General features: G+C 40.1%; 1 protein-coding gene across 1 annotated transcript; it reads left to right on the forward strand.

Annotated features, from left to right (window-relative positions):
• Positions 1-6743: 6743 nt before the first annotated feature.
• On the forward strand, positions 6744-27680 carry gucy2ca (guanylate cyclase 2Ca). Its single transcript, XM_074655403.1, has 27 exons — positions 6744-7398; positions 10638-10750; positions 11583-11650; positions 11741-11959; positions 12065-12183; positions 13461-13560; positions 13674-13785; positions 13875-14016; positions 14371-14456; positions 14536-14650; positions 15754-15835; positions 16169-16262; positions 16681-16743; positions 16858-16929; positions 17389-17493; positions 18830-18916; positions 19233-19365; positions 20098-20235; positions 20389-20477; positions 20647-20738; positions 21156-21314; positions 22467-22659; positions 22943-23117; positions 23984-24082; positions 24191-24285; positions 24418-24494; positions 26342-27680. The coding sequence occupies exons 1-27, from the start codon at positions 7188-7190 to the stop codon at positions 26547-26549; spliced, it is 3246 nt and encodes a 1081-aa protein (XP_074511504.1). The 5' UTR covers positions 6744-7187; the 3' UTR covers positions 26550-27680.
• The last annotated feature ends 283 nt before the right edge of the window (positions 27681-27963 follow it).

A 27963-nucleotide genomic window follows, 5' to 3' on the forward strand; every position in this document is an offset into this window, starting at 1 on the left:
GGCAGTTACTCCAATCCAGAACCCTCAGTTAAATACTGACATTTCTCACCATCTGTATACAAAAACACATGAAGTCCAGCGTCAGTCACACTGTGTTGACGGAAGTGATGAGCTGGTCGTGTTTGCCACAGGAGGGCACTCATACAACAACCAGCCCCTGGGCCCTCTCCATTATATATGACACTATTTGTTTTCATGTGTACATAAGTAATGTTTAGCTGAGAAACTTCAACAAGCCAAAACTGGAAAAACGCTTCAGAATTAAGTATGCCTAAACATTATTCCTTAATTTTAGATTTATGTGAAAACTGAAACAATAAGAAATCACCACAATTTTAAAAAGACGGTCAAACTGTGGATCACAGGAAACGTGGGACTGTAACCTTACCATCCTGGTTAAAATGTGTTCGAAATATTTTCAGAATTTATTATTTGGATGTTTGACTTGGATTGATTTGATTGGTGAAATGTACCTACAGTATAGTGTGTGGGTTTGTTTGCCCTAGTGCATAATTGCATGGAAATAAGACTTTTGTAGTTGTGTGTGATTTGATGTCCTCCCTCCCATTATGTTAAAAAACTAAACTAAAGAACATAACATTGAATTCTTTAATAACATATGATGAAACAGTTTCTAAGAATTCTTGACGAGGGCAGTTTTGCAATAGGTGACAGGCTTAATACTGGCACCATAAATCACTTGTTCTATGTTTTATCTTTTCCGCATTTCACAGCATCATAAATCACTGCTGCATGGACCTGAGGTTCAAAATAAGTGATAGCGTCAGAACACAAACCAATTTAACCTTTTTTTTAGTTCAGGACATATATATATGTTTTGAATCTTGGCATATAGGGTACTTTTATATGTTTGTATGTGTTTTGACCACGCTGACAGACCTTTTGGTAATTACGTTTGAGTTTCAGAGTTCCCTTCAGTGTGGCAAAAGCCAAAGAATTTGGTGTCATCGAGGTCAGTCGGTTATTTATGTGCCTGATTTATTAGTAAGATGCCAATCAATATGGTCAAATTGTATGAGGAAGGAGGCAGCAGAGGGCAATTATTGACTAATCATAAACAGACTAATCATTAGCTTCTGAAATAATGAACATGCCTCTTTATCTGACTTCGACCTCAATCCCCGTGTTTCCTCAAATCCCAGCAGACGGGGTCATATAGCTTTAACCTTTATTCAAGGGTTAAGGCTGGCTTTTAACAAAAAAAAAGTGTTACTGTCACAAATCCATGAGTTAATCCGTCTTTCAATTCTTGACCTCCTTAACTTGTCACTTTGCCCCAGGCTCATTTGTTCCAGATGCCAACCTTTAAAAACAGGAATAGTTTCACTTTGAGAAAAGGCCCAGCAATTTCCTGAAACAGTTGGGCACTGTTAGCAAAAGTTAGTCAAACAGGAATAAATAGTGTGCTTTGTGGGGACTATTTTTGGACACTGATTAATAAACATCAGTGCCTATGTTTGTCAGTTTGTGTCTTTCCTTGGGATTTTGGGATACAGGTTTACAACTCAAATTAAACTCCCAGTCAGACAAAATGTTTTGGAAAAATAGTCCCACAGTCCAGATACCGCAGTAGTCCAAACAGCAAACAATTTTTTTCTTCATATGTTTTCACTGACGGTGAAAATAAACATCATCAAAATATTTCAAGTCAAGTACTTTGTCATTACAGACACAAAAAAAAGAAAATGTTAAATTGAAAGTTGATTTTTTTCCCCAGTTTGACAATATACAGTATACTCTATATCTGCTTGTATGAGCAGGCTAGATTACGGCAATTCTCTGTTTATGGGTCTCCTAAACAAAACAATCCATAGATTACAATTTATCCAGAACTCAGCTGCACGAGTTTACGCCAGGACAAAAAGATCACACCGCATTACCTTCATTGGTTACGAGTTTCTTTCAGAATACAATTAAAAATCTTCCTTGTGGTTTACAAAGCACTGGCTGCTCCGGCTCCACAGTACATCTCAGACATGCTTTCAGTTTATTATAACCCCAGCAGATCTCTCAGGTCACATGTTGGAAATATCCTGCATGTGCCCAGAACACTTTTCAAGTCCGGTTAGATGGCTTTCAGTATTTATCCACCTAAAGAATGAAACAATTTGCCTGCTGATCTTAGACTTGCTCCGATACTGTGTTTATTTAAATACAAACCTAAGACATTACTTTTTACTCAAGCATTTTCTTAAATTAACACACCATATTTGTACAGTATGCTTGTTTGTATGTGTGTATGTATTAGTGCTGTCAAAATGAACGTAATAATAACAGGTTAACGCAAATTTGTTTTAATGCCCAAAACTAAATGTCCATAATGCATTAATGTAATTTGCGATTTTTATGTTGTAGCAGGCTCAGTTTGAAATGCTCTAAACTTACGCTAAATTCGGACGAGGAAAAACTGGCATGGACATTTTCAAAGGGGTCCCTTGACCTCTGACCCCAAGATATGTGAATGAAAATTGGTTCTATGGGTACCCACGAGTCTCCCCTTTACAGACATGCCCTCTTTATGATAATCACATGCAGTTTGGGGCAAGTCATAGTCAAGTCAGCACACTGACACACTGACAGCTGTTGGGCTTGAGTTTAATTATGATTTGAGCATATTTTTTTATTCTAAATGCAGTACCTGTGAGGGTTTATGGACAACATTTGCCATTGTTTTGAGTTGGTAATTGATTTCCAATGATAAATATAAATATAAATATAAATATAAATATAAATATAAATATATATACTCCCTTTAAGGTATATTTTGAACAGATACAAAAAATGTGCAATTCATTTTCTATGAACAATCATGCGATTAATCGCGATTAAATATTTGAATTGATTGACAGCGCTAGTATGTATATTTATTTTTATGTGTATGTACGTATGGATGACTCTGTTTATTTGCACATTTTTGATATTTGTTGCTTTGTTTTTGTTTTTATGTAAAGCACTCCGAACTGCTTTTGTATGATATGATGCCGTACAAATACATTTGAATTGAATTGTTCCAGATATATCACATGTACATTGAGTGATGCATGCAAATTCGAAAGGATATTGTTTTATGGCAACAATAAATCCTGAATTCCCAACAATTCCACGTCATATGCATTATTTTATATAACTCTGTAATTCAGCCCGGCATATATTGTATCTGTGGAAACTTACTGATATTTGAAATAGCCTATATGGCCTATACATGCTCACCCCACCCACCTGGTTGGGTGCTCTGTGAGTTGAGTTGAAGGCCACCATTAAAACAGCCTTCTTATCTCCCTTCATGCGGAGGGGAAAGTGCTCAGTTGGACCCATTTTCTCAGACTAACAATAACAGCCGCTGTTGACAGCGTTCAGTTGCTATTAACCAGCCACGATGAGACAATAAAACTAAGAGTCTTGTTCCTCTTAACACGTTACCATTTCCTCCGCCTGATAATGTGCCAGGGTGTGTTGAGACGGAAAGCCTCTTCACATGAAACCTTTAATGGGACTAAATGGCTGTGTGCCCCGAGCCAACCGTGCTATTACGACGTCATACGTGTGTGTTTGTTTAAGACGTTTTACGACCTCGCGAGGTGGTGGCCAGAGAGGAAGCTGAGTGATGATGCACTGTACTGGAAAGACAGACGTTTTGATTGGAAATGTTGAGCGTGAATCCTTATTTGTTTTGTGTGGTAGAATCACACAGCGTAATGGTGTTGTGGGTTTTGGTGTTAATTGTGAGTTTATGGAAAGGAATGAAATAGCACATGATCTTCTGCGTGTTGTTCTCCATGTACAGTCTACAGAAAACAAAACTTATTTAAATTCACTTTGACAAATGTCATGTAAATATGGCTTTTATCTGAATGATAATTCTTTAAAGGTGCTAAATGCGAGATTGGGAGGATTTCTATTGCTTCCACAGGGCTGGATGTATATATGTCTTATTATACATCAATGCTTACAGCTAACGGTGCTAACAACGCCAACCGTGAAAACAATACCAACAGTGCTGACAGAGCTAACGGTGTTAACCTGAGGGGGAACAGGAGGGTGTGTGCTAAGCTTCCACAACGGCGGCGTTGGACGGGACAGCGTTATCAGCTGTAACCGCCGTAGGAGAGCAGTGCAGAGTGGTGGACGTGAGCTAGCCAGAGGGGCACTATCACATGCACTAAAAGGCATGTGCAGCCGGCCCGGCTATGACAACAAAGCATAGAGAAGCTCTAATAGGTAGACATTACTCCTCCATATTTTTATACAGCAAATGCTATATTAATGCTCCTGGTATCATATAGAGCACCTTTAAACTCCTTATCAGCATAAAGTAAATAACATAAAACAGTGTGAGAAAGACAATTCAATCATGGAGTGATAAAAGAGGTGTCTGACACCAACAAGATTTAGGACTGGCAGTAGGACTACAGTGTGTTTGTAGAAGATGTGTGACGAGGATAGATTGATAATGAGACAACAGATACCGTCAAAACTGTAAAAGATAAAGCAAGTTATAAACAAGTTATTATTTAAAAACAGATAATAATTTGATTAAATTATTACATTATATGTAATAACAAATGATTCCACCCCAAATCTTAGAATACATGATATTACATTTGTTTGATAACTTGGTGACTATTTAGATGGATGTGTAGTAGTATCTAGTTAGTGCCACAAGATAGGATGCCATGCTAACAGATGTGAGGCTGTACATGCAGAAACACGCTCACAATGACGATGCTAACATGCTGATGTTAAGCAAGTATATGATGTTTATCATGTCTACCATCTTAGTTTAGCATGTTGACATTTGCTAGATAGCATTAAACACCATGTACAGCTGAGGCTGATGGGAATGTTGTGAGTTTTGCAAGTATTTAGTCATAAACCAAAGAAATGGGCAAATTGAAATTTTGACCTGATGATAGCGCTGAATGAAAAGTGTAATGTCTGGACAAAACAATTCATGGCAATCCATCCAAAAGTTGTTGAGACATGTCACTTAAAGCCAGGGCCGTCTCTAGCCCTTAGGTGAAATTCAGATTTTTTTGTTTTTTATTTTATTTTTAAAATTGTATTTAGAGAGCGACCAGCAGCCCCCAGAAGGTGGCGCCCTGGGCGACCACCTATATGGCCTATATGCCTCAAGCCAATCCTGGTTAAAACCACAAATGTTAACCTCCTGGTGGCACTAGAGAAAAAGTCAGGGGATTGCTAAGATCAGTCGGCTCCATGAATGTTTCGCCAATCCATCAAGAAGATATTGAGATATTTCTCAGGATAAGTGAAAACTTTGACATACTAGTGCTACAGGTTTAAGGCACAGGATCATCAAAGCCATCAAGTTTCATCCTCTGGGGACCATGAATGTCCATTCTGTAGTTGTTGAGATATTTCAGTCTGGACCAAAGTAGTGGGCCGACAACTGACCGTCAGATATCCATGCTGCTAGCATAATTTATGTATTTATTTATTTTTTAAAAAGGACTGAAAAAGTTGATTTCCTCAAACAGCTGGGCATTGTGTTTTGTTGTTTGCAAACATTTCTTGGACAGAAGTAAATAGAGCATTTGTTAGGGACTATTTTCAGATGCTGATTTGGTGAGTTAACAGTAGTTATGGCAGCAGGATGGTGCGTGTGGGATGGAACTAAAATAAACTACAGTGCCCATGTTCATTGCTTTGTAAGAAACATGTCACCCAGTGCAATGGTGTGGCACACATTCATTTTTAATAGTTCTTGGATAACAATAAGCTCTCTGGCCTAGAGGAATAAGCTACTTCAGGCTTTGGCTACACAGACAATGCTTGTTAGTCGGATGCATTCATTGTTGGTTTTGGTCTATTCAGGAGAAACATATAGAAGATCACCTCACCATTTAAGAGAACTGTTAATCAGAATATAATCACTTTGATAATGACCTTAAGCTGCTGTTGCAATATTGACTTTACCAGGCTGTAATGACATTATTAGCATGCATATATAAACACTTTAACGATATGTTTAGGTTCAGAGTACAGACTGTTTTAACTCGAGGGTATTTCACCCGCAGGTGCAATTTTGAAGATGTTAGAAATATTTTTGATGCATTTAACTGCAACTTTGGTGGCTCCCTCGTATCCAAACAAATAAACGGTTATGTTTGCACACTTACACTTTTCAATTTTTCAAGGATTAAAGGCTGGTTTTCTGAAAACATGGTGACACTGGTTTATGAGCCGTTTGGCCAACACTTTTATAGACTTAATCCACCCTGCTTTTATAGCAGACAATATTTATCAGCTCCACACAAGCCTTCACTTTTATTGCCTCCTGTGACCTTTGCCCCTCTCGCTATGCAAGCTCCCCCCCCCCTCCTCCCCCACCTCTGCTTCGAACAAAGAGTCTTCAACACATTGTGTAAAAAAGACAAAATATAAGTTGAACTGATTCCACTGTCTACATATATGTGTTTTTTTTTGTTTCCAGTCTACAGTCATGAATAATCTGCTATTGTCAAATGAAGATAAATGGTGTTTTATTCTTACACTTACTTCAGGCTATCACTGCAGAAAATGGAGATTTGGGAATAGTCTTTGATTATTCAGACAGAAGATGTAATGTGGAGGCAGTCCTAAACTTCATGTTTACAAACAAGATGAATTATGATCTCAATAAGTTTCTAAGTGAGTCCAGATGGAGTGTGGGAGTCTCTCCTGCCCTGCCCTGCCCTCCCTCTGACTGGTGCACCGACTGTCACTTGACTGTTGTTCATTAACGTATAGGGGACAGGTAGACCAGCCCATACCAAGGTGGAGGATTATTGATCTCAGGCTTTCACTAGAGGAACAACTGCTGTGAAAACTGCGATTCTTGTCGTCAATCCACATTTTCTTTTGTACAGTATTTACTTAAAGTGGTTAGGTGGCAGATCTCAGTCTAAAGTGTATTCTCTTCTCTTATCTGGATGCTGGACAGTGAATCAAGAGACAGTGAGACTTCTGCTTAGTCACTGAAGAGTTCACTTCTGTTTTTGGACTTTTGTCGTCAATGGAGAGGATCTGTTCAGGCGGACGAATGTGAAAACCTGCCCTCAGCCTTCTGTTTATCTGAACAAGGTTTTGTATTTTTTTTTTGACATGTAGGAACTGTGGGAGAGACACAAAATTCTGAGGGAAACAGGAAAATCTCAAGGAACAAGATGTACCGCTCACACAGTCTGCTTTACCTGGGAGTGTTAATAGTGGCGGTGGTCGCCAACAAGATGCTGGAAGACTGTTTGTCATCGAACCGTACGTACTTCATGAATGTTGTGCTGCTGGAGGACAACACTTATGGTTGGAGTCGACCGTTTGTGCAGGCGGCCGTGAAACAAGCCATTGAAGAGGACAGGCTGGAGAACATTAAACATGGTATGGATATTTATGAGTCCTAAATAAGACTGAAAGGACCTTACAGACAATAATAATTTTATACAATCTGCAAACAAATTGCTTTACGGCAGCCAATAAAAAACAAATAGTTAAACATAAGAATATAGCAGCTGATAGCAGATCTAGAAAACCAGTAAAATAGAGAATTACAAAGTCAAGATGGCTGGTTATACATGTAGGCCCCATGAATTAATTTCTCTGCACCACTGTTATGTAAATGATAAAAGAATGCTGGGGATGAAAATATTATAATTAAAATGAAAATGGAAAACCAAAATCAGCCCAAGATTTTATCTATCTTGTTCATATAGGATGAGATCTCTTTTGAATTTAGGGGGTTATCTCGGACTTCTTTTTTTTTTTATCACTTTATTATTACTCTATCATTTTATTACTCCTTTGCTGGATGAAGCTTTTTACAGATGAATAACCTTTTTTAATGGATTCACAAAATGATTAGGCTTTTTCACAATTAATTTATCTTCATTTTTATCAACACTTTAAAGACATGCAGCTAGTTTGTATAATATGGGGGGCTAGTCGGGGATATTGATGTTGGGTATACTTTGAAATATTTCCGTACTTGTGCTGACTTTGGTACCGATACCAAACAATTCCCTTTTTCAATACAGAACTTTGAGGAATATAAACTCTAGTCAAATGTTGTCTTAAAACAAGTAGCAGTATAAAAACTTTGCCTAAACAATAGACAGTGCTGTTTTCAAGGTCAATAAAGAACTTTAATGCTCAGCTAAATAAAAAAGTCTGAAACTGGAAACATTTTGACTTAAATCAGGAACTTTTGGATCAAATAATATGTAAAAAAAGACCTGACATTCAATGCAAGTCAGTGACAGTTTTCGATACTCAGTACTATGGACACATTGTGGTTGGTACCAAAAAGTATCGAGGTTTGGTTTGATACATGTAGGCCAGTGATTCTCCCCCTAGTGGTCCATGGCACTCTCTCTCAGGGGGTCCGCAAAATAATTTACTATAAATTATAAAATTGTGCTGGGTCATTAAAAAGTACATATCTACAGATTTCCACCAATAAAACAAGTATATTGTGTCCATTAGTCCCACCCACGTTAGCTTTGGGCCGATAGAAACTCTGATATGATTGTGACACATAGCAGTAAGTTCATTATTATAAAGTTGAATCATTTATTGAAAGTCAGCGTTCGACTGGTAAGTTTATATGTCTGGATTTCTTAGGACTATACCAATCTTATTACCGTTCATTCCCTGAACACTTTTAAGAGCAATTACTTGAAAAGTATAAATGTATATAAGTGGTATTAACATGATTCAAATAGAAATGTGTTTCTGTTTATCACTATGAAACAGGTCTGAAGTATTTAGGTTGAAACGTTTTAGAAAACAAATAGTTCCAATGGCATCTAAGAGTACAAATAGTAGTAAGCATTATGCTTAATCGATGTTACGATTAAGAGGGGCTCCTTGGAAAATGTTCTCCCCTGTAAGGGGTCCCTGGCCCCGAAGAGTTTGAGAACCCCTGATGTAGGCTACTTGATATGTATACGTAGTGGTTGCTCTTGTGGCAGATCCATGCAGCAAAAAAGCATGTTTGATACACTTAAAATAATCCCATGCAGTCTGATTGTTGCATTTTATGTCCTCTATCTACACATGTGCAATGACACAAAATATTCAGATGTAAAATCTGGCCATTTAAAGGGACTGTTTGTAAGAATCAGAAATGCTTGTTAACAGTGACACCTGTGGCTGCTAAGTCAACGAAAGTCAGCGTCGGGCTCGTGCTTGTGCTCGCTCTAAATAGACATTAACAAGCATACGTCAGCTAAAACCACAATATCCCTCTATATATCAGTTACTTGGCAGTAATGTTAGCTGACCAGACGAAAGTCTCTCCATGAATCAATGCTGATCCTAGTGTTGGCTTTTCCTGCTTCAGCCTCCCGACCGCGGCCGGAGGGAGACACGGGCACCCGGTCGGAGACGATAACGTTTCTCGCTGCGGAGCCCCGTCACTTCACAAGACACGGAAAACCTCTGTTGGTCTGGAGGAGCTGCAGCATTTATTACTGCACAAACGTCGACTGTACATTCACTAGATATTCTCTGAGCTACGAAGTCTTCTGCAGTGTGTAGTGAGCGCGCATGCACGTGAGTTGGAGCGAGCTGAGTGAAGGCAAGCAGGCAGAGGAGCAGAGTACAGCAGAGACTCCGGCCCTGGAGACCAAAGCTACGGTCTCCCCCGCGTACTCCGACCGCAGCCAACACTGTTTTGCAAGACGGGCTTCACTAGATAAAACTGGTTTGGTACTTCCGTGTAGTTTGTGTTTGAATCTTGTCTGAACAGCGTAGCCACATGCGAGCGCGCATGGGAAACCAACCCGGGTGATTTATACGTGTAAGAAGTTACAAACAGTCCCTTTAAGGTGCTAAATTCGATATCCAGAGCATTAATATAGCAGCTATACCTGAGCAGAGAATTAAGTCACTCTCCCTCTGTGTGTGTGGTAATCAGAGCTTCTCTGTGCTTTGTTGACATTGCTGTTTTGAAGCTGTTTGGCATATTTTCTTCTTTCGGCAGAGGCTAGCTGTTTCTACCCACTTTAAGTGTTTGTGCTATAAGCTAGGTTGAAATCGTCTCAGACGAATCTCTCTCCTGAACACACAGAAGCTGTGTTCAAACTTGTCATCTAGCTATATGCCTGTACAGCAAAGAAGCATTAACAAGGTTTGGTTTGCTATTGGCAGTATCCACGCTGCTGATGTATTCTATTCATACAACGAAAAAGCTAAATACAGCATAAAACAGTGTTTCCAAACCACCTTTATGCCAGGTCTATATATCTTGAGAGGGCTTGGGGGGGTCCTGACCTTCAGTTGGGAACCACTAGCATAAACTTCTCAAATCCCATTTTAGAAATGAAAGAGTCCCTTGTCAACAAAACATATATGTGACTTCACAGTGTATTGTTTTACACCTATTATTTACAGTAATAACCCATGATGAGCTTTACCCTTACTGTCATCATTTTGTCAGAGGCAAGTCTTCTTATTATCAAATGAAACACTTTGTAATATTCTGCATTTTTCTTGCTGCTGCTATAAATGAAACCAAAGGCTAAATTTACACCAGTGGGTGATAAAGTCAGCCTAATCTAATCTAATTAATGGGTTCATTTTGTATATTAACAACTCTTATCTTCTTTCCATGACCCAAGATTTAAACTTCACGTTGACGGCTAACTACAACGGGTTCGACACCACCGTGTACAACCGACAGGGCTGTGGGAGCAGCACCTGTGAGGGAGTGGCGATACTCAAGCTGCTGCATGTGAGTGTGGTCAAAAGATGCCTAAAGAGTGTTTCAAGTGTTTCTTTTATTGCACACATGTCAAATTAATTAAGGGTGCTGTGGTAAAAATGCTTTAGGTGCCGCTAAGACCACTTATGTACCTGAACTTCCTGACATGAGAGCGAGAAACCAGAACCTGAATCTCCTGTTTTGTGTTTACGTCTTATCTTTGTCCTCCTTTGTCATTTCTAATCTCAGTGTAAAAAGTGAGCTACTGTTAATAGTGATAAGATTCAAGAGATTACATTTTTCTGTGTTCATACTGGATGCTGTGGTTTAGTGCGCAGTAATAACAAGTTCCCTTTTTGTGGTTTCCTAGTTTATTATCCCTAGATTACTCTTAAACTGGCACAGTTACACATCTATTGCTCCATGACGGTTATCGTGGCTCACTTAAATGTTAAATTATAAATGAGTCATTTAGTCAAACTATTTCCAGGACAGTTGTAAATACTGATAGGAAGGAAAATGTCAATTATCGAAAAAAACTTTTTTTGTCAGCGCCTCACAGTCAATGATCAACCACTTCTCTGCAGACTCACAATTTTGCACCAACAATATCACCATTGCAAGTGTTGCTATCATAGTAGCCTAAATAGAAGAAAATGCAATGCAGTCACAGGATGCTGTATGGTGACCTTCCAGTAGGTGTGACTCTTGTCAGTTTTTTCTTTAGTTTAAGTGCTAAGTGTGCTATGTGAACTATGTGAACTATGTGGCAATGGTAGTGCTGTGCTTTCACACAGTAATTGACACACTTATAATGCCTCTGTGATGACAGAATAACTACATGTACTGTATCTTTCTGCAGAGTAAGGGAGATGTTGGGTGCGTCATGCTGGGGCCTTCCTGCACTTATGCCACCTTCCAGTTAGTGGAGTGAGTATAACTCGGTTTGTCCTTTAATTATCTACCACCAAACAACTGACTGTTTTTTTTTTAACTTTTTAACCCCGTTATCTACCTCAGTGACGAAATTGGCCCGAACCTGACTATTCCCATCATCTCTGCTGGGAGCTTCGGCCTCTCCTGTGACTATAAGCCCAAACTGACTCGAATTCTGCCTCCGGCACGCAAGATCTCAGACTTATTCTTCAACTTTATGGAGGAAAACTTGGAATTTAAGGATCCTTGGAAGCAGGTCTATGTCTACAAGAAGTCTGGCAACCCACCTGAAGACTGCTTCTGGTGAGACAACACAGGCTGCAATTCACCTGATTGACCTCTCTGTAGCTTCATTCAGCGCTACAGGATGTGTCACTTTTTTGTTTTATCTCCTTGCTTTTGCCACAGGTACATCAACGCATTGGAAGCACCATCTGAAAACTTTGCCAAAAAGACAAAAAGAGAGATGCTGCGTGGGGAGGTCGATCTGAAGAAAGCACTCACCGCTAGGAAAAGACACAGCAACAGTGAGTATTTTTTTACAGATACAGATCAATGCATTACGCATTTCTTCATTCCTCCAACAATGCTTGAAAACCAAATGACTATGATGAAAAATATCACCTAATATCTACACTCGAGATGAGTCATTTATCTAATCAGAACAGTCACAATATTAGTGTGCATGGAGTGTGCAGGAAACCAGACTAGGTCTAAACCTAGTACAGTATATGGCTGGACCGTGTATGGTCAATGTGCTAAATTGTGGCCAAATTGTTACATTGTCAGTCAGTGGTAGTGAGTTCCTCGATATTAAATATTCATCTGCAAGGGATCCCAGTAATATTTGTTCTTAAAGTGTACTGAAATTGCATTTCACACGACATGGTTAAGCTACATTTCAGTCAGATAATTGAGGAGTGCTTAAATTGAATAAATTCAACAATATAATAATATTATTTTCAACAATTTGTTGTTCTGGTTTACTCATCTAAAGTGTTATTATCCTATTGCAGTCACTATGGGTGTATATGAGTTGATGTCCTAGCCAAACTGTAGCTATGTTGTATACAAGTGCCACAAGATGGCAATAGCTACATTTGAAGTGCTGTACGGGAACCGTGCAAGTCACTGAATTTTCCACAACATATGCTAATGTTTCACAATAAAAGCATTATTAGAAAATTAAGGGGATTCTGTCCACTGAAATGCTACAGAGCTTTTAATTTGAAACGCTTACAGAAAGTGTTGAGCTTGTATCAACAATGTAATGCTGTAACAACAATTTAACAGGGCAAACGGGAACAGATTGGAGAAGAAGGAAGCTTCATTGTAAAATAAAAGTTTTCAGGATGTACAATTTATCGACGTACTGAGAATGTTTTTATTCCCATTAGCATGGCTCTAAGGATGTAGGTCTGTTGGTGTGTTCATCGGTCCACTACTTTGGTCCAGACTGAAATATCTCAACAACTATACTGAATGGATTGTATCACATTTTGTACAGATATTCATGGTTGTCAAAGGATGAACCCTACTGACTTTAGTGATCCCCTGACTTTTCCTCTAGCACCACCATGAGGTTGCAAGGGGCTCATCACTTGCTCAGTTTTTGTGGTGAAATATGCATGAAACTAATTTAAAATGAGCTTGTTGTATGTGTTTTTAATATACAGTACATATCTAACTCCGGCACTGAAAGTCAATCTATACCAGACTTATGAAATACATAGTAAGATTGAAATACTGTAACCGGTGCTTATAAAATGTTGAAACATTTCCCTTCCCGATTTATTTATTTCAGTTTTCATCGTATGTGGGGGCCCTGATGACATTGTTGCAATAAAGGAGATGGTGGACCAGATTGATAAGAACATCATGTTTATTCTCCTCGATATTTACAAGTAAGCCTGTCTATGATGTCACCATTTTGCCCAAACGCTGTGACCATGAAGCTTCATGAGTTTGAATTTTGAATGTATAGAAGTTCACAGTGACACTCTTTACCTTCCTCCAGCCCTGCGTATTATGTCAACACAACATCCAGTAAGGGAATGCAGGATGTACTAGTGATCACTCTGCCACAGAGGAACTACGACTACGGATCAAACTCAACATACAACGACACGGTGAGCAGCATCTTAAACAAGACTGTGTGAGGAAACAGGTCTTGTGTAAGGCTTTGACCTTTTTGTCTATCTTTCTATCCAATGGGCAGATAAATGACTACGTGGCTGGGTATCATGATGGGGCTCTGCTGTTTGGTAAAGTCCTCAGAGAGAAGATGCTCAGTGAGCGACATAACGTATCCTATGAGGGGTCTCCGAGTGACAACCCTTTTGTGAATGTCTCCTTTGACGGTGCGTATGATCAGTGACAGCTCAAGGTTGTGTAGCAACACAATGGGAGGCAGAATTACAAAGCAAAAGAAATTTAATAAACTACTTGCCTTTGCTTTACGGGTAGTTTTATTGTTGCCTGGTAATGTAGTCATGAGAGGATTTGAAAACTGTTCTGTGCCTGTGTACAAGGATGCTCCAACCCCTGAAATTTGTTTTGAAAAAAAGCTATTCATTATGTTTGTAGATGTTTGGACTCATTCCACACATGTTGTAGCTGATCTAGTAACATACAATTATACATTTAGATTGTAATTACGCTATTTCCAGATAATTAAAAATGCTTTCTTTTTTTTGTGTGTTTGCTTCGAGCAGGCATGGGAGGACACTATGTGCTCGATGAGTACGGTGACAGAGATGTTAACATCTCTATGATTTACACATCGACTGTCACTGGCAAGGTGAGACTATTGTCCATTCAGCAGTTAGCACAGCCAATGTGAACATTTCTTTTTACACGTTGCCTCTGTCTCTCTCCAGTATGAAACCTTGTCGGTGTTTGACACATCGCAAAACAAATCCATCGTGATAGACACAAACCCCGCCCTGCTCTGGAATGGTCACCTGCCTTCTGACGTACCAGACAATCCAGATGGTAACACACACCCACACTTAGGCCCTGTTCAGACCTGACATTAACATGCATCCTGAGTGACCATTTGTGATCCGATCTCACTCCCCACTCCATATGCAAATAAACACGTAGTAAACACATGGCTAATACAGCAGACGTTGTGACGTATACATGAATGTCAGTAGTAATATCCTACATATTTGTGAATTTGGGTACATTTTATTCACATTTTATTAACATCAAAATAAAAGGTTATTGTACCGGCGGTTCCCGGGGACCTTTGCATGCGCCGCCGGCACCGGTGCCTTTGCCTTTGCCGGGCTACAGCGGAGTACAGAGCTTCAGAGAGCCGGGGATGAGAGCGAGAGAGAGGGAGGGCAGGCGAATGTCATGAATCGGCTCCGTGCAGAGCAGCGGAACAAAAACGCCGACACATCTCCCACAATATGTTAATAATGCACTTCCTGTGCCTAGTCACATAGTCTGTAGATTATGTAGACTATAGATAAGATATATTTTAATAAAATACAGTTGTACCGACAGAATGCATTAGAGCACAGAGGCCGTTTCCTGCAGCGAGGCAGACAAGCGCTCGCGTCAGCCTGTCTATTCACATGTGGAGCGCAGAGACCCGCGGATCCAAGCGGGACGTCAGTTGAGTAGGCGGTCCTTAATGTGACCCAGACCACCTCTGAAAGTGATCTGAAAGATACGATCTAAATGCGTCCTCAATGCGTCTTGAGTGCGCTCACACCTGTACTTAAAGCTGTCTGCTTGTGATCCAATCATTCAGGACACATGTTAATACCAGGTCTGAACAGGGCCATACACACACACTCACACACACACACACACACACACACACTGATGGTGTAAAGGTAGTGTGGACAGTGATGCGGTGCTTCACTGTAGTCTGAAGACTGTTAACTCCATACAACATAGTTTCTATCTCGTGTGAGTGTTTGAGGTTTCCAATGTAGGGTCCCTGCTGCAATGTTGAGAAGCTTTAGCATACAGACTACACAAAACATCATTAAAGTCTGAAGATATGATTTCATTGTGTTTATTCACAGTATGACTGTAAAAGTTTTTTTGTCAATGCCACTGTGTGTGTGTGTTTCCAGGCTTAGATATGCAGGACGTGATTGTGATCGTTCTGAGTCTCAGTGTTGTCGTGGTGACAGCCATCGCTCTCATCTTCTACAGGTAAACAGCAGACACGTATCACAGCTGCATCACATGTGCTACATGTAGCATTTTAGCATCAGTAAAGCAGGGAACAGGAAAATACAACAGCTCTGACTAGAGTCTAAACTGTCAGTGACAACATGTTTTTGATGTCGGAGCAACAAAAGGCGGTCTTAATTGAAGCTCAGGAAACTAAAACACCAGAAGAATCAGCGCTTCCTCGATGTTTACATTTGGTCATTGTATCGTATAAATGTAGTGTAAATGGATGCCCTCTGAAAGCAAAAGAGTTATCCCCTGTGCTCATTATGTATGTATTTACTGTGAGTCTGTGTGTGTGAATAATTTTAGGCAGAACAGGAAAGAACGTCTCATGCAGAAGAGATGGTCTCACATCAACCCGCATCTGATTGGTCCGCTGGATGAGAAGGAGGTCTCTCTGAAGGTAAACTGCCTCATCAATCAACTGTTTTCTACATGTTAGATACAGGGGTCAGCAAGCTTCAGCAGCATTTGTTTACACACATGTAATTTAGTCAGTTACACAATTATTAGAAGTTTGAACTTGTTTGTAATAATTATAGAGTTTAAGGCCTGTTATATACATAGGATCCCCTCGCTCAACATTAATTCATCATGCTGGTTTAATGTGTTTTATCACTAACCTTATTTAGCAACTAATGTGATATTTAACAAAGTAGTGACATATGTCAATAGTGTAACGTAGGATTTCTTTCTCACAAAATGGCCATAGGTTGTTGACCCCTGTCTTAGATAATGAGTCTAATCTTTTCGCTGATCACATCCAGTAAGATAAGGACATGAAATCAGATAAGTGTGTGTGTGTGTGCATGTGTTAACAGATTGATGAAGATAAGAGGAAGGACAGCACGTTCTTCAATCATAGAGGCCGCTATGACAAGAAGGTACCGACATTACAACTTTCAGAGATCCATATTTAGTCGTAAAAAGAACAAATAGAAAGACATGATCATGTATTATCAGCGTTTAAATGTGTCTTATTTCTCTGTATTCTTCAGCCTGTAATCTTGAAAGAGCTGACACATACAGACGGAGACTTCACAGAGAACCAGAGGATTGAGCTGAACACTGTAAGACACCACTGTGTTATGTCTTTTTTTTTTTTTAATCTTGAAAACAAAACACTTTTGGTCAACCCACCTCCGACTTTCTCCCATCCTTTAAAGTCTTTCCCAATGTACTTTTCAATGGAGAAAGATGATGCTATACATGTTGTAAAAGTCCAACTTTCTGTCTAGTTTAGGATTTTCCCAGCCATTCAAGTAATTTCTGGCTTTGTTAGCACATGGAGAAATGAATCTTCCTGCAAATAAATTCGATTTTGTGCTTTCTCATAGTGATAGAATTAAAAGAGTGTGTATGAATGAGCATTTTCCTCTCTAACAGTATATAAGTCTACACTCTAAGTGTATATTTGTCATTTGTGATGTTGTTGCCCAACCCTTTTTTAACCTTTTCTGTCCAACCTCCCTGTCCCTCCCGACCCCTTCCTGTCACTACCTCCTCGCCTCCATGTCTTCATGTTTCAGCTGCTGCGTATCGATTACTACAACCTGACCAAGTTCTACGGCACGGTGAAGTTTGAGTACGGTGTGTTCGGGGTGTTTGAGCTCTGTCAGAGGGGTTCCCTCAGGGTAAGAGCAGACCATCACTCACACTGTCCCATTGTCTTACACTTTCCCTGCATGTCGGATCCTGCTGGAATAAGTGGTCCATTTCTTTCTGCACAAATTTGATCAACATTGCGAGATAGGACCTGTTTTATCATGAACTTCTATACTTACTTGAGTTAAAAACCTGGAACATGTATCCCAAATTAGTCTCATCACTGCGTGTATTTTAATGCAGATCTGGATCCACATGCATTAGAAACACATTTGTTTTATTAAAATAACACATTTAGACAACTTTGTGATTTTAAGTTATATATTTGTTTTTTTCTTAGAACATTTTACAACCTGGCTGACATGAAATGCATCTATAGAGACCTTGCTTTTTTGTCATACTAACTGTTAGTTTGTTCTTCATATATATATAATTATCGTTTTCTTCATCAGTGTTTTACTTAAAGGTAGGGTTGGTAATGCTGAGAAACTAGCAAGAGTACACTAGATTTAAAAAATGATCCAACCTTAAAAACAGCCTTGTTTTGCCAGCTCTTTTCCAATGAAAGCAGCACTAGCTCCAAAAGTCCCTAAATCTGGCGAGAAAGTCACCAAGTCAACAACACTGACAGCCCGTCCCTTCAGGTCTCCCTCCAAAGCCACTCCCCCAAAATGATCATAATGAACGTAAACAACGAACATGACTATTATTAGTACTCACAGCTGTCAAAGCCAGCAGCTTGTGGAAGACTCTGGTGACGCACAATGATGCACGGGCAGAGTACGCACAGACAGACAGGTAGCCCATTCAATCATTACATTCAGACCAAATGAAATGTTTGGACGTACTTTTTACAATCCTGCAGCCACAGATACCAGATTGTTTTTCTTTTTTTTGTCAGGGCATTCGATTTATTCATTGCCGTCAGGATGTAATGAGAATTTCAAGTAATAACAAAAAATTTATTTGAACAACACTACCAAACCTACCTTTAATATCTGCTCTATTACCTTTAAAAGGTGAATCGTGCTGCACTACATTTAACTGTACTTTATACTCTAGTGCAATGTTGATCTGACTTTACTTCATGTCACATGATTTCAGTACGGACAAACATGTTTATGACAGAGCTCAGTGGCCTCCTTTCGCCACTGCTCACAATGACTTTACTGTTCATTTGATAAGTCGTGGACACACAGTTTAAAGGGCACTAATAGTGTGTGTATGAATGCACGTAATCACACACCCACACACACACACACACACACACACACACACACACACACACATTAACTGAGTACAGCATGTACGCAGAGTAGTAAAAGTGATAAAATATGAACCTCTTTATCTGTTTTTCCCCTCCAGTACATTCTGAATGACAGGATCTCCTACCCAGATGAAACCTTCATGGACATGGAGTTCAAGATATCAGTCATGTATGACATAGCAAAGGTATTGTTTGTTACCAATGTTTTTTTTGTGTGTGGGTATGTCATTTATTTGCACACCAAATAGGAAAACAATATGAATTCCACATGATTTTCTATCACTCGAGGATTTATTTTCCTTCAGTGATATATATTTAGATTCAGCAATATTTTCCTAATGGACATGTCCTGATTTGTTTTATGTGTTTTAAGATAATAATCAGTTTGCTCAGTGTATTTTAGTCAACCTGACTCACAGTGCATTTCAAGGAGAGTAGGATGATACAACACATAACTACTTTGTATAACCATCCTGGTTACTACTGTCCTCCTGCTTACAGGGCATGTCATATCTCCACTCCAGTAACATTGAGGTCCATGGTCGCCTCAAGTCCACCAACTGTGTGGTCGACAACCGCATGGTGGTCAAGATCACTGACTTTGGCTGTCACACCATCCTGAGGCCAGGCAGAGGTGAGAAGGAGTTTTTCATCATCATTGAGGTCGACTTTTGATCTTTAAGGAACCTGATAAACCAAGCCGACGGACGGTCGTCAGTCAGCTTGGGGCCGTCGGTGAGCGTCTGTCGGCCTAGTTTTTGCGGTGTGTCCTGCACCGTCGGCACTAGTCTGCCCGTGTCAGAGGTTTTTCGGCTGACTCAGCATGTTCAATCAGCGATGGAGCTCGTCAGTGAGAGAAATCACTCTGATTGGCTGTTCAGCTTAAGTGAATCAGTGCACGAGGAGAGAAACGGACGTGAGGAAAACAAGCAAACGAGTAAAGTCAAGAGGGCAAACACGAAAGGCTCTTCTCATTTTTCATCTTCATCTCATCTGATCATTCCAATACACAGATATTTTCACAGCGACATGGCCGTCTGGAATGAAGCTAAGTGGTGAGTGAGAGTGGTGTGAAAATGGTCAGTACAGACTATCGCTACCTGCTGGTTTGGAGAGTTATTACATCTCACGCAGGCGCAGAATGTACGTGCTAACTGGCTGTCAGCTGTAGTCTTTGCGGTGTGTTCAAGTACAACTTGTTGACCAAGACAAAGGTGACGTGAGTGATGCAACAGTCGACCTTCATCGCCTCTAGTTCTTTGATGTCAGGTTGGTGTGTCTAGGCCTATATACTGAGAATAGAGTCATCCTCTCCTCTCCTCTCCTCTCCTCTCCTCTCCTCTCCTCTCCTCTCCTCTCCTCCCAGACGTATGGACGGCCCCGGAGCATCTTCGTACAGATGGGGTGTCTCAAAAAGGCGATGTCTACAGCTATGCCATCATTGCTCATGAGATCGTTATGAGGCGGCCCCCGTTCTACACACAGTTCTGCTCTGATCCTGCAGGTAGGCCTGGATAATTTGGCACACCATTAAACAACACCACCAACATACACCATTAAACATAAACAAACAAAGCAAACAAAACTTACCCTGTCAGTACAAGACAGTTTACAATCCTGCTTGTATTGATTACCTTAATGTCATCCAATCCCTCAGAGAAGATCCACAGAGTGCAGTATCCCAGCGTGATGTGCGTCTTCAGACCTGACCTCAACTTTGACGGTGCCTCAGAAAGAGAGGTCGAGGTAAGAGAACCACCAAACACATGCTGTTACAGTCACACACTCTGAGCATGACGGTTTATAAAGTAAAGCTGCTTGGACTCATCAAAGTTGAATAAAGAAGGCCATACGCTCCCTCTTTCTTTTTTCTCTCTTTGTACGTGTGACTATGTGTGCTTCTGTGTGTATACAGCTGTTCATGCTGATAAAAAACAGCTGGGACGAAGACCCAGAGCGAAGGCCAGACTTTAAGAGAATAGAGTTAACTCTGGGTAAGATTTTCAGGTACGTCAACACCACACATTCATTTAGGCTGACTTGCAATTATTTCACTTACACACTTCATGGCCAAATATAGGTGGACATCAGAACATTACACCCATACGTGTAGTATAGGCCAGTCAAGTTCTTCCACACCAAACTGGGAAACGCCCAATATTGTCTAATGTTTGTGATTTGGGGCTATATAAATCAAATATACTTATAAGTTAAATCTGAGTAAAATATCACTGTATGCTGTAGCCTTTCCATTAAATGGAACCAAGGTGCTCTTGTCCACATACTTTTGGCCATATAGTGTATGTAATCCTGTTCATTAATATGAGATCATTCCTGCTGCACTGTTCTCTTACATGATGATTTATTAATAAAATGATATAAACAATGATAGTATTGTTATATGTATGTTTTTCTTTGACACAGTAACTTGCACAACCAAGCCAGTGAGACATACATGGACAACCTGATCCGTCGCCTGCAGATGTACTCCAGGACTCTCGAGCATCTGGTGGAGGATAGAACCTCTTTGTACAAAGCAGAGAGGGACAGAGCTGATCGCCTCAACTTTATGCTGCTTCCTGGGTAGGTTTGTACTGTATCTGACTGCTGATGTGACACATGTTTAAAGCTACACTGTGCTTTTTATTCTTTATTTTACAAAGGATCAAATGTGTAATGTGAAAAGGGCGCTGACAAACCCACAGAAAATTATCACCCGACTCTGCAGTTCCCCTCGGAGCATTTAGTCTATATTGGTTTATTGTTTTTGATTTTATGGCCAACTAAAACTGCTTTCATCAACATAATATTCAGCAGCAGTTACTGTAACTGTTTTTTATTGAAAAATCACTGATGAATCCACTATGCTCTACCTGCCCAGCACCAAACGGCAGATTTAGGGTGCTTTCACAACCTGTTTGGTTCGGTTAAAACAAACTCAGCTTTTCTACAGTCCTGTCTCTATTATTCATCATAACATGCAGCTGATTTGCAGTCTAATAACACTAATAATGCTTATAATCAGTTATTAATCAAAGAACATATATATACATATCAGTATCATTAAAGTGCTGCATAATCTTCTGTCACTCCCCAGAATTTGATTTACCCGCGTGGGTCCTGATAAACAATTGCTAAAACTGTCCAATCAACAAGTCACCTGTCAGTCTGTATGACTTCATGTTTACTCCTCTTGGTTCATTTGTAAAAAGTCAGTCTGAACAGGAACCGGACCAGAACTAAAATGCACCAATGTATAATTTTTCCCCTGGACTGGACCAAATGAACCAAACTACAGGTGTGAAAGCACCCAAAGTTAGCAACTAGTCAGTTAACACAGTGGAGCAGCTAAAGAGCCAGGCATGCTTTGTATTTATTTGTGTGTGTCTGTTTTTATTTGCACTCTATTTTTTTTTTTTTTCTCTGTTGTCTCTTGTGTATTTGTCACATTTCATAAATCCTGGAAGCAGGAGGCTTTTTGAAAGGGGATGTTTAGTTATACAGTATTTAGTTATTTATACTATGATTGAAAACATTGATTTCCTCATTTTCCCCCTTGGTAATAATAGTCCTGCCACGTGGAGGCAACGAGACCTGACCTACAGCTCAAGACAAAGCTGTATTTGCATGTCCATGTCATATTCCCCTGGCGTATATGTAACTGAGAGTAATTTAAATTTTATTAAAGGCCATCAATTAACGTGAGTATTTCCCCCTCTCCCTGTGTCTCCTCAGCCCAGTGGTGCGTTCACTGAAGGAGACGGGCAGAGTGGAACCGGAGCTGTTTGAGGAGGTATCCATCTATTTCAGCGACATTGTGGGATTCACCACCCTCTGCCACTACAGCACCCCCATGGAGGTGGTCGACATGCTCAATGACATCTACAAGAACTTTGACAGCATCCTTGACCACCATGATGTCTACAAGGTACTTTAGTGTGACAGTCTCAATTCATTCTTTAGTAATCTACTGTTTAACCAGTCAGTCAAAGGGCTCAGAGGGTGTCAGGCAGGATGTTAGTGCTGTTTTTCTGCTTGTATTTCTAAGACCCTATCTTGTGAGATAGAACTTAGATAAGAAACAATAATCTAAAATGTGGAGGTAGTTGAAGTTAGAGTTAGTTTGGTATATATGGTATATACTTTTTCATGTTTGCTGTATGTTTTCTGTAATGTTTTATTAATAAAGCTATTCATCCATTGTCTCTCAGGTCGAGACAATAGGAGATGCGTACATGGTTGCATCAGGTTTGCCCAAACGCAACGGCGACAGGCATGCAGTGGACATCGCCCAAATGGCCCTGGACATCCTGGCATTTGTAGGGACTTTTGAGTTGCAGCACCTGCCAGGCATCCCGCTGTGGATCCGTATTGGTGTGCATTCAGGTAACAGAAAGTCATGATTTTGTCTTATTTAATGTAATCCTTGTTCTTGCCCTTAAACTTCCTTTAAAAACGTAACATTAGTATATTTTCTGGCAATGTTTCGGGTCACATGGGAGTGCAGCGCTAACATATTTCAAAAGAAGCATTCGCATGATGATGAGATGAGTCAAACGTATAAATGAATACCCAAATAGACTAGATTATTTAAACAGCTTGTAGAGTTATTAACACAATTCCCTTTAACAAAATTATTAACAAAATTAACAAAATCCCCCTTTAACATCTACATTTTATCATAACTTTGAAACTATTTTTTTAAAAACATACTTTTCCAGTTTTCTCGAAGCACACTTTTATCTATTTCGCATTTTCCCCACACAACATTCTCGTAAATGAGAACATGTCTACACATGTCTGTGAGAAATGCTTAGAACATATTATCTAGTCATTGAAGGGAGTTTGTCAATAGTAGCGGTTATGTATTTGGAAGTAATTTAAAAACATAGTAGGTGGCAATAACACACTGTTACAATGCCAACCATTTAAAGAAGAGCAAGAAAAAAAGAGAAAGTCCAAAAAAGAAGGCTCATAATTCAGTTTTTCCTGTCAGTCATACTGTTACTGACGTCTAGTGGATGAATAATATATATGATTAGCCAAAGATAATCCAGACACCACCACACACAGCTTTCTCATTATCATAGATATTATAAATAATCATATCAAATAGATAATGAAATGTGTGAGAACTGAGAAAATAAGAAGACATACATGGGAGTGTAAAATTATTTAAAATCATCATTTTTATCAATTAACTATATGAAAAATAATAATATGAATGCTTGTTTGTGTGTATTTGCGTGTAGGACCGTGTGCAGCAGGAGTGGTGGGGAACAAGATGCCTCGCTACTGTCTTTTTGGAGACACAGTCAACACTACATCACGCATGGAGTCCACAGGCCTGCGTAAGACACAACACACATTTTAACACAGTCACAATATCGGCGGTTTAGGTGCAGCTTCTGATCTTAAGAGAGCTGAGGGTTTGACTCATGATTCTCTCTCATGTCCAGCTCTGAGAATTCATGTCAGTCAGTCCACCATCAACATCCTGCAGAGGACAGACTGCAAGTTTGAGTATGAAAAAAGAGGAGAGACGTACCTGAAGGTTAGTTGGGTTTGCTTTGGCTTTTTATTCACTCATCAATCCAGTTGTTTACATCAAATGTAAACCGCACAGATAGTGGTTACTACTCTTATTTCCTATGTGTGTGTGTGTCCATGTGTACCTGACCCGCAGGGTAAAGGCAAAGAGACGACATACTGGTTAACAGGAGTGACTGGGGGAAAATACAACCTGCCGACACCACCAACAGCGTGAGTAAAACACTGGCTCATCTAGATTTATTCCAAACACGTCTCTTATGTGAACACTGACACTTATAAGATACAACATTTCCTTCCATCTCACTACTGATGTAAACCGTGTTAAAGTGACTGTTTGTAACTTTCAGAATTGCTTGTTAACAGCGACACCTGTGGCCGTTAAGTCAACGAAAGTCAGCTTCGGGCTCGCGCTTGCTCGCTCCAAATAGACATGAACGAGCATCGCTCAAAACAGTGAGGCGTCACACGTCAGCTAAAACCACAATATCACTCTATATTTCAGCTGCTTGGCAGTAATGTTAGCTGATCAGACAAAGGTCTCTCCATGAATCAATGCTGATCCTAGAGAAACATTATCGTCTCCGACCGCAGCCGCAGGGAGACACCGGAACCCGGTCGGAGACGATGACGTTTCTTGCTGCGGAGCCCCGTCACTTCACAAGACACGGAAAACCTCTGTTGGTCTGGAGGAGCTGCAGCATTTATTTCTGCACAAACGTCCACTGTACATTCACTAGATATTCTCAGAGCTAAACTAACTCTTCTGCAGTGTGTAGTGTGCCCGCATGCACGTGAGAGGTCGAGCAAGAAAGCGAGAAGCCAGGCAGGCAGGTAGAGGAGCAGAGGAGCAGCAGAGACTCCGGCCATAGAGACCAAAGCTACGGTCTCCCCCGCGAACTACGACCGCGGCCAACACTGTTTTGCAAGACGGGCTTCACTAGATATAACTTTGAGGTTTTGGTACTTCCGTGTAGTTTGTGTTGGAGTCTGATGGTACGGGTCCACAGGGAATCTGAACAGCGTAGCCACACGCGAGCGCGCATGGGAAACCGACCTCGTAGATTTATACCTGTAAAAAGTTACAAACAGTCCCTTTAAGCTACAAACATACTTGTCAACCCTCCCGATTTTCCAGGGAGACTCACGTTTTTCATGCCCGTCTCCTGGGGTCACGACTCTCCCGTATTTCTCTTTTCTTTATGGCAAATGTTTACACTTTTTTCCTTTTTTCTTTTATCTCAACCTGTTTCTGGCACTGTACAGTGTATATAAGCCTTACTGTTTCCACCTGGATGACAGTAGAGCTACACCTAATGTTGCTTCCCAGCAGAAGAGAGTTGCTCCCGACTGCCATGGGTGTATAAAGAGAAACACTCACGACACAACGCGGTTTGAGCTGCGCTCGACACACATCACAGCGTGCAGCGCGCAAAGAGCACAGTGGCGCTGTTGTGTCTGAAAGGGCCTTCAGTGACTGAGAGAAAGAGAGAGAAATGGAGAGTACTAATAGAAAGAAATACTTAAGAAGGGGCAAAAAAAGAATGAATGAATGAAACTGATGAATATTAGTTTATGCCAGAGATTCACACAAGTTCACACCAGAGAGGTGATTTATTCAGTTTTCTTTCCTGAGAATTAAAAGTAAAATTAAAAGTAGGCCTATTTAACATAATAATGCTATTGCAGTGTACTTATTTTTTTTTGGTATTTTCAGTCTTTTAAAGTCACCAGAATATAGGAAACAAAGTATCTAAAACTCAAATGTTTCTGGGGGAAATGAAATCCTCCCTATTTTTGAGGTTTCACTGTTGGCAAGTACGGCCACAAAACAACAGTGAGCTTGGTAGATATTTGTGACACAATTCATTATAATTCAATACCAAAATTAATGTATATATGATCAGTATTTAATGAAGCAACAAGTCATGTTCATGTGATTATTACCCACCCGAATATTGACTTGCTTTTGAAGTTAAACAGAAATTGCAAATGCTTGACAGGGCTTTGGCACTTTACATCATTTTGCATCCAAAATAATCCTCACGTTACTGTCTCAGGGAGAACTTCCAGCGGCTCCAGCAGGACCTGGCGGAGATGATCGTGTCCAGTCTGGAGAACCGTAGCGTTGGGAGTGAGGGCTTCAAAAACAGGAAGACCCTGTCCACCAAAGTCCGTCGTAGGGAGACCAACAGCAGCCTGCAGGGTAACAGCCCGCCAGAGTACTTCCACCTGGCTGTCACCGACGACCCCAGTACCTACCTGTGACGAGAGGAGCTTTCCGTACACTGACGGCCAAGAAGTAGACGTCGTAGAAGTGCGTCATAGCCTGCACCTGTCGGAATCAGCACTGCTGGGTTTCTTTGAGTGACAGCGAAGCAGCAGTGGAACAAGCAGGCGAGTTGAAGATGAGACTTGTGTGTTGATGTAATCATAAACGTGCTTACAACAGGGTCTCGGTTATCTCTTTCCCCCTTCAACACGCATCCCTCTGCCACATAAAATGAACTGTTTATTAGTCTAATTTCTTGTTAAAAGGAAAAAATGCACCCTCAGATACTTATATATCATTCAAGATGTTTGTTGAGTGTTGTTGTGGTGGAAGAAGTGCTATAAATAAGCCCCCTCCTCTTTTATTGTGTGGGACTGACACATTTCCACACCATAGCTTTTAAAAAACATCACTGTAGCTGTGTTGTACTCTACATCATTACGTCCATTTGCTCTGTTATACATGGGAATAAGAAAGGAACAAACTGGCCTAAAGAGTAGCAAACACATAGGCAATATCTGCTACAGTGTTTATTTTGATACTATCACATGGGGTAGTCTGACAAAGTCTGACATTTTTCCACAAATAATGGCTATAAATTTTACCTGGAACTGTTTTGGGTGGATTTTTCTTATAAAATGTTTAAAATAAAAATAGCATGGGTTTATTCCTTTTTGTATTTTGTAACACACAACTTTTGCCTTCTCCTGCCCTGTGGACAGTGATAACTCACACACAGTTATTGTCACATCTACATGGATTTTAGTGTGGGAGTCGTCCTTTTAGATATATTAGAAAAACACATGGTCAGTTCTCTCCAAAAGGAATCCAAATAATGATATTGAATGTACTCTTCTTGACTTTACTTTGAACAGTTCTCCGTTTACGTTTAGATGCTGCCAGCAGGAAGCTTATTGATTGAGAAGGTTTGACAAAATGATTTACCATGCATATAGCCTTTTCTGCTGCAAAGACAGTGAAACTATATCCAAACAGTACTTGTCATAATATAGCGGAGATCTGAGAATATTTCTCTTTCAAACCACAACGATGCTACCTTGTTTTCAGAACATCCGAAATATTTCTGTAATGATTTTGTGTTTTATTAAATGATGTTTGAAATATGGCATAAGATTCAGAGCAGTTTTTTTATTTGGTCTTTTAACAACACTCTGCAGTAAAGTACACAAAACTATAAACAGTCTTACATGGTATGATTGGACACCAATCTACACCATAACACTTGTATTTCTTCAAGCGGTGCAGTGAATTAAAACAACAGCTGTAGAAAATTATTTAAGAACCATAAGAACATGGTAGAAATAAAAGATATCCAAAAGTTGGATTTAACAATGGGGGAAAACTCACCACACTGAGCACAGTGTGCGGAGTACATGCAGTGAAGAAAGG

Source organism: Sebastes fasciatus, chromosome 13 (genome assembly GCF_043250625.1).
Source record: "Sebastes fasciatus isolate fSebFas1 chromosome 13, fSebFas1.pri, whole genome shotgun sequence".
Classification (NCBI taxonomy): Eukaryota; Metazoa; Chordata; class Actinopteri; order Perciformes; family Sebastidae; genus Sebastes; species Sebastes fasciatus.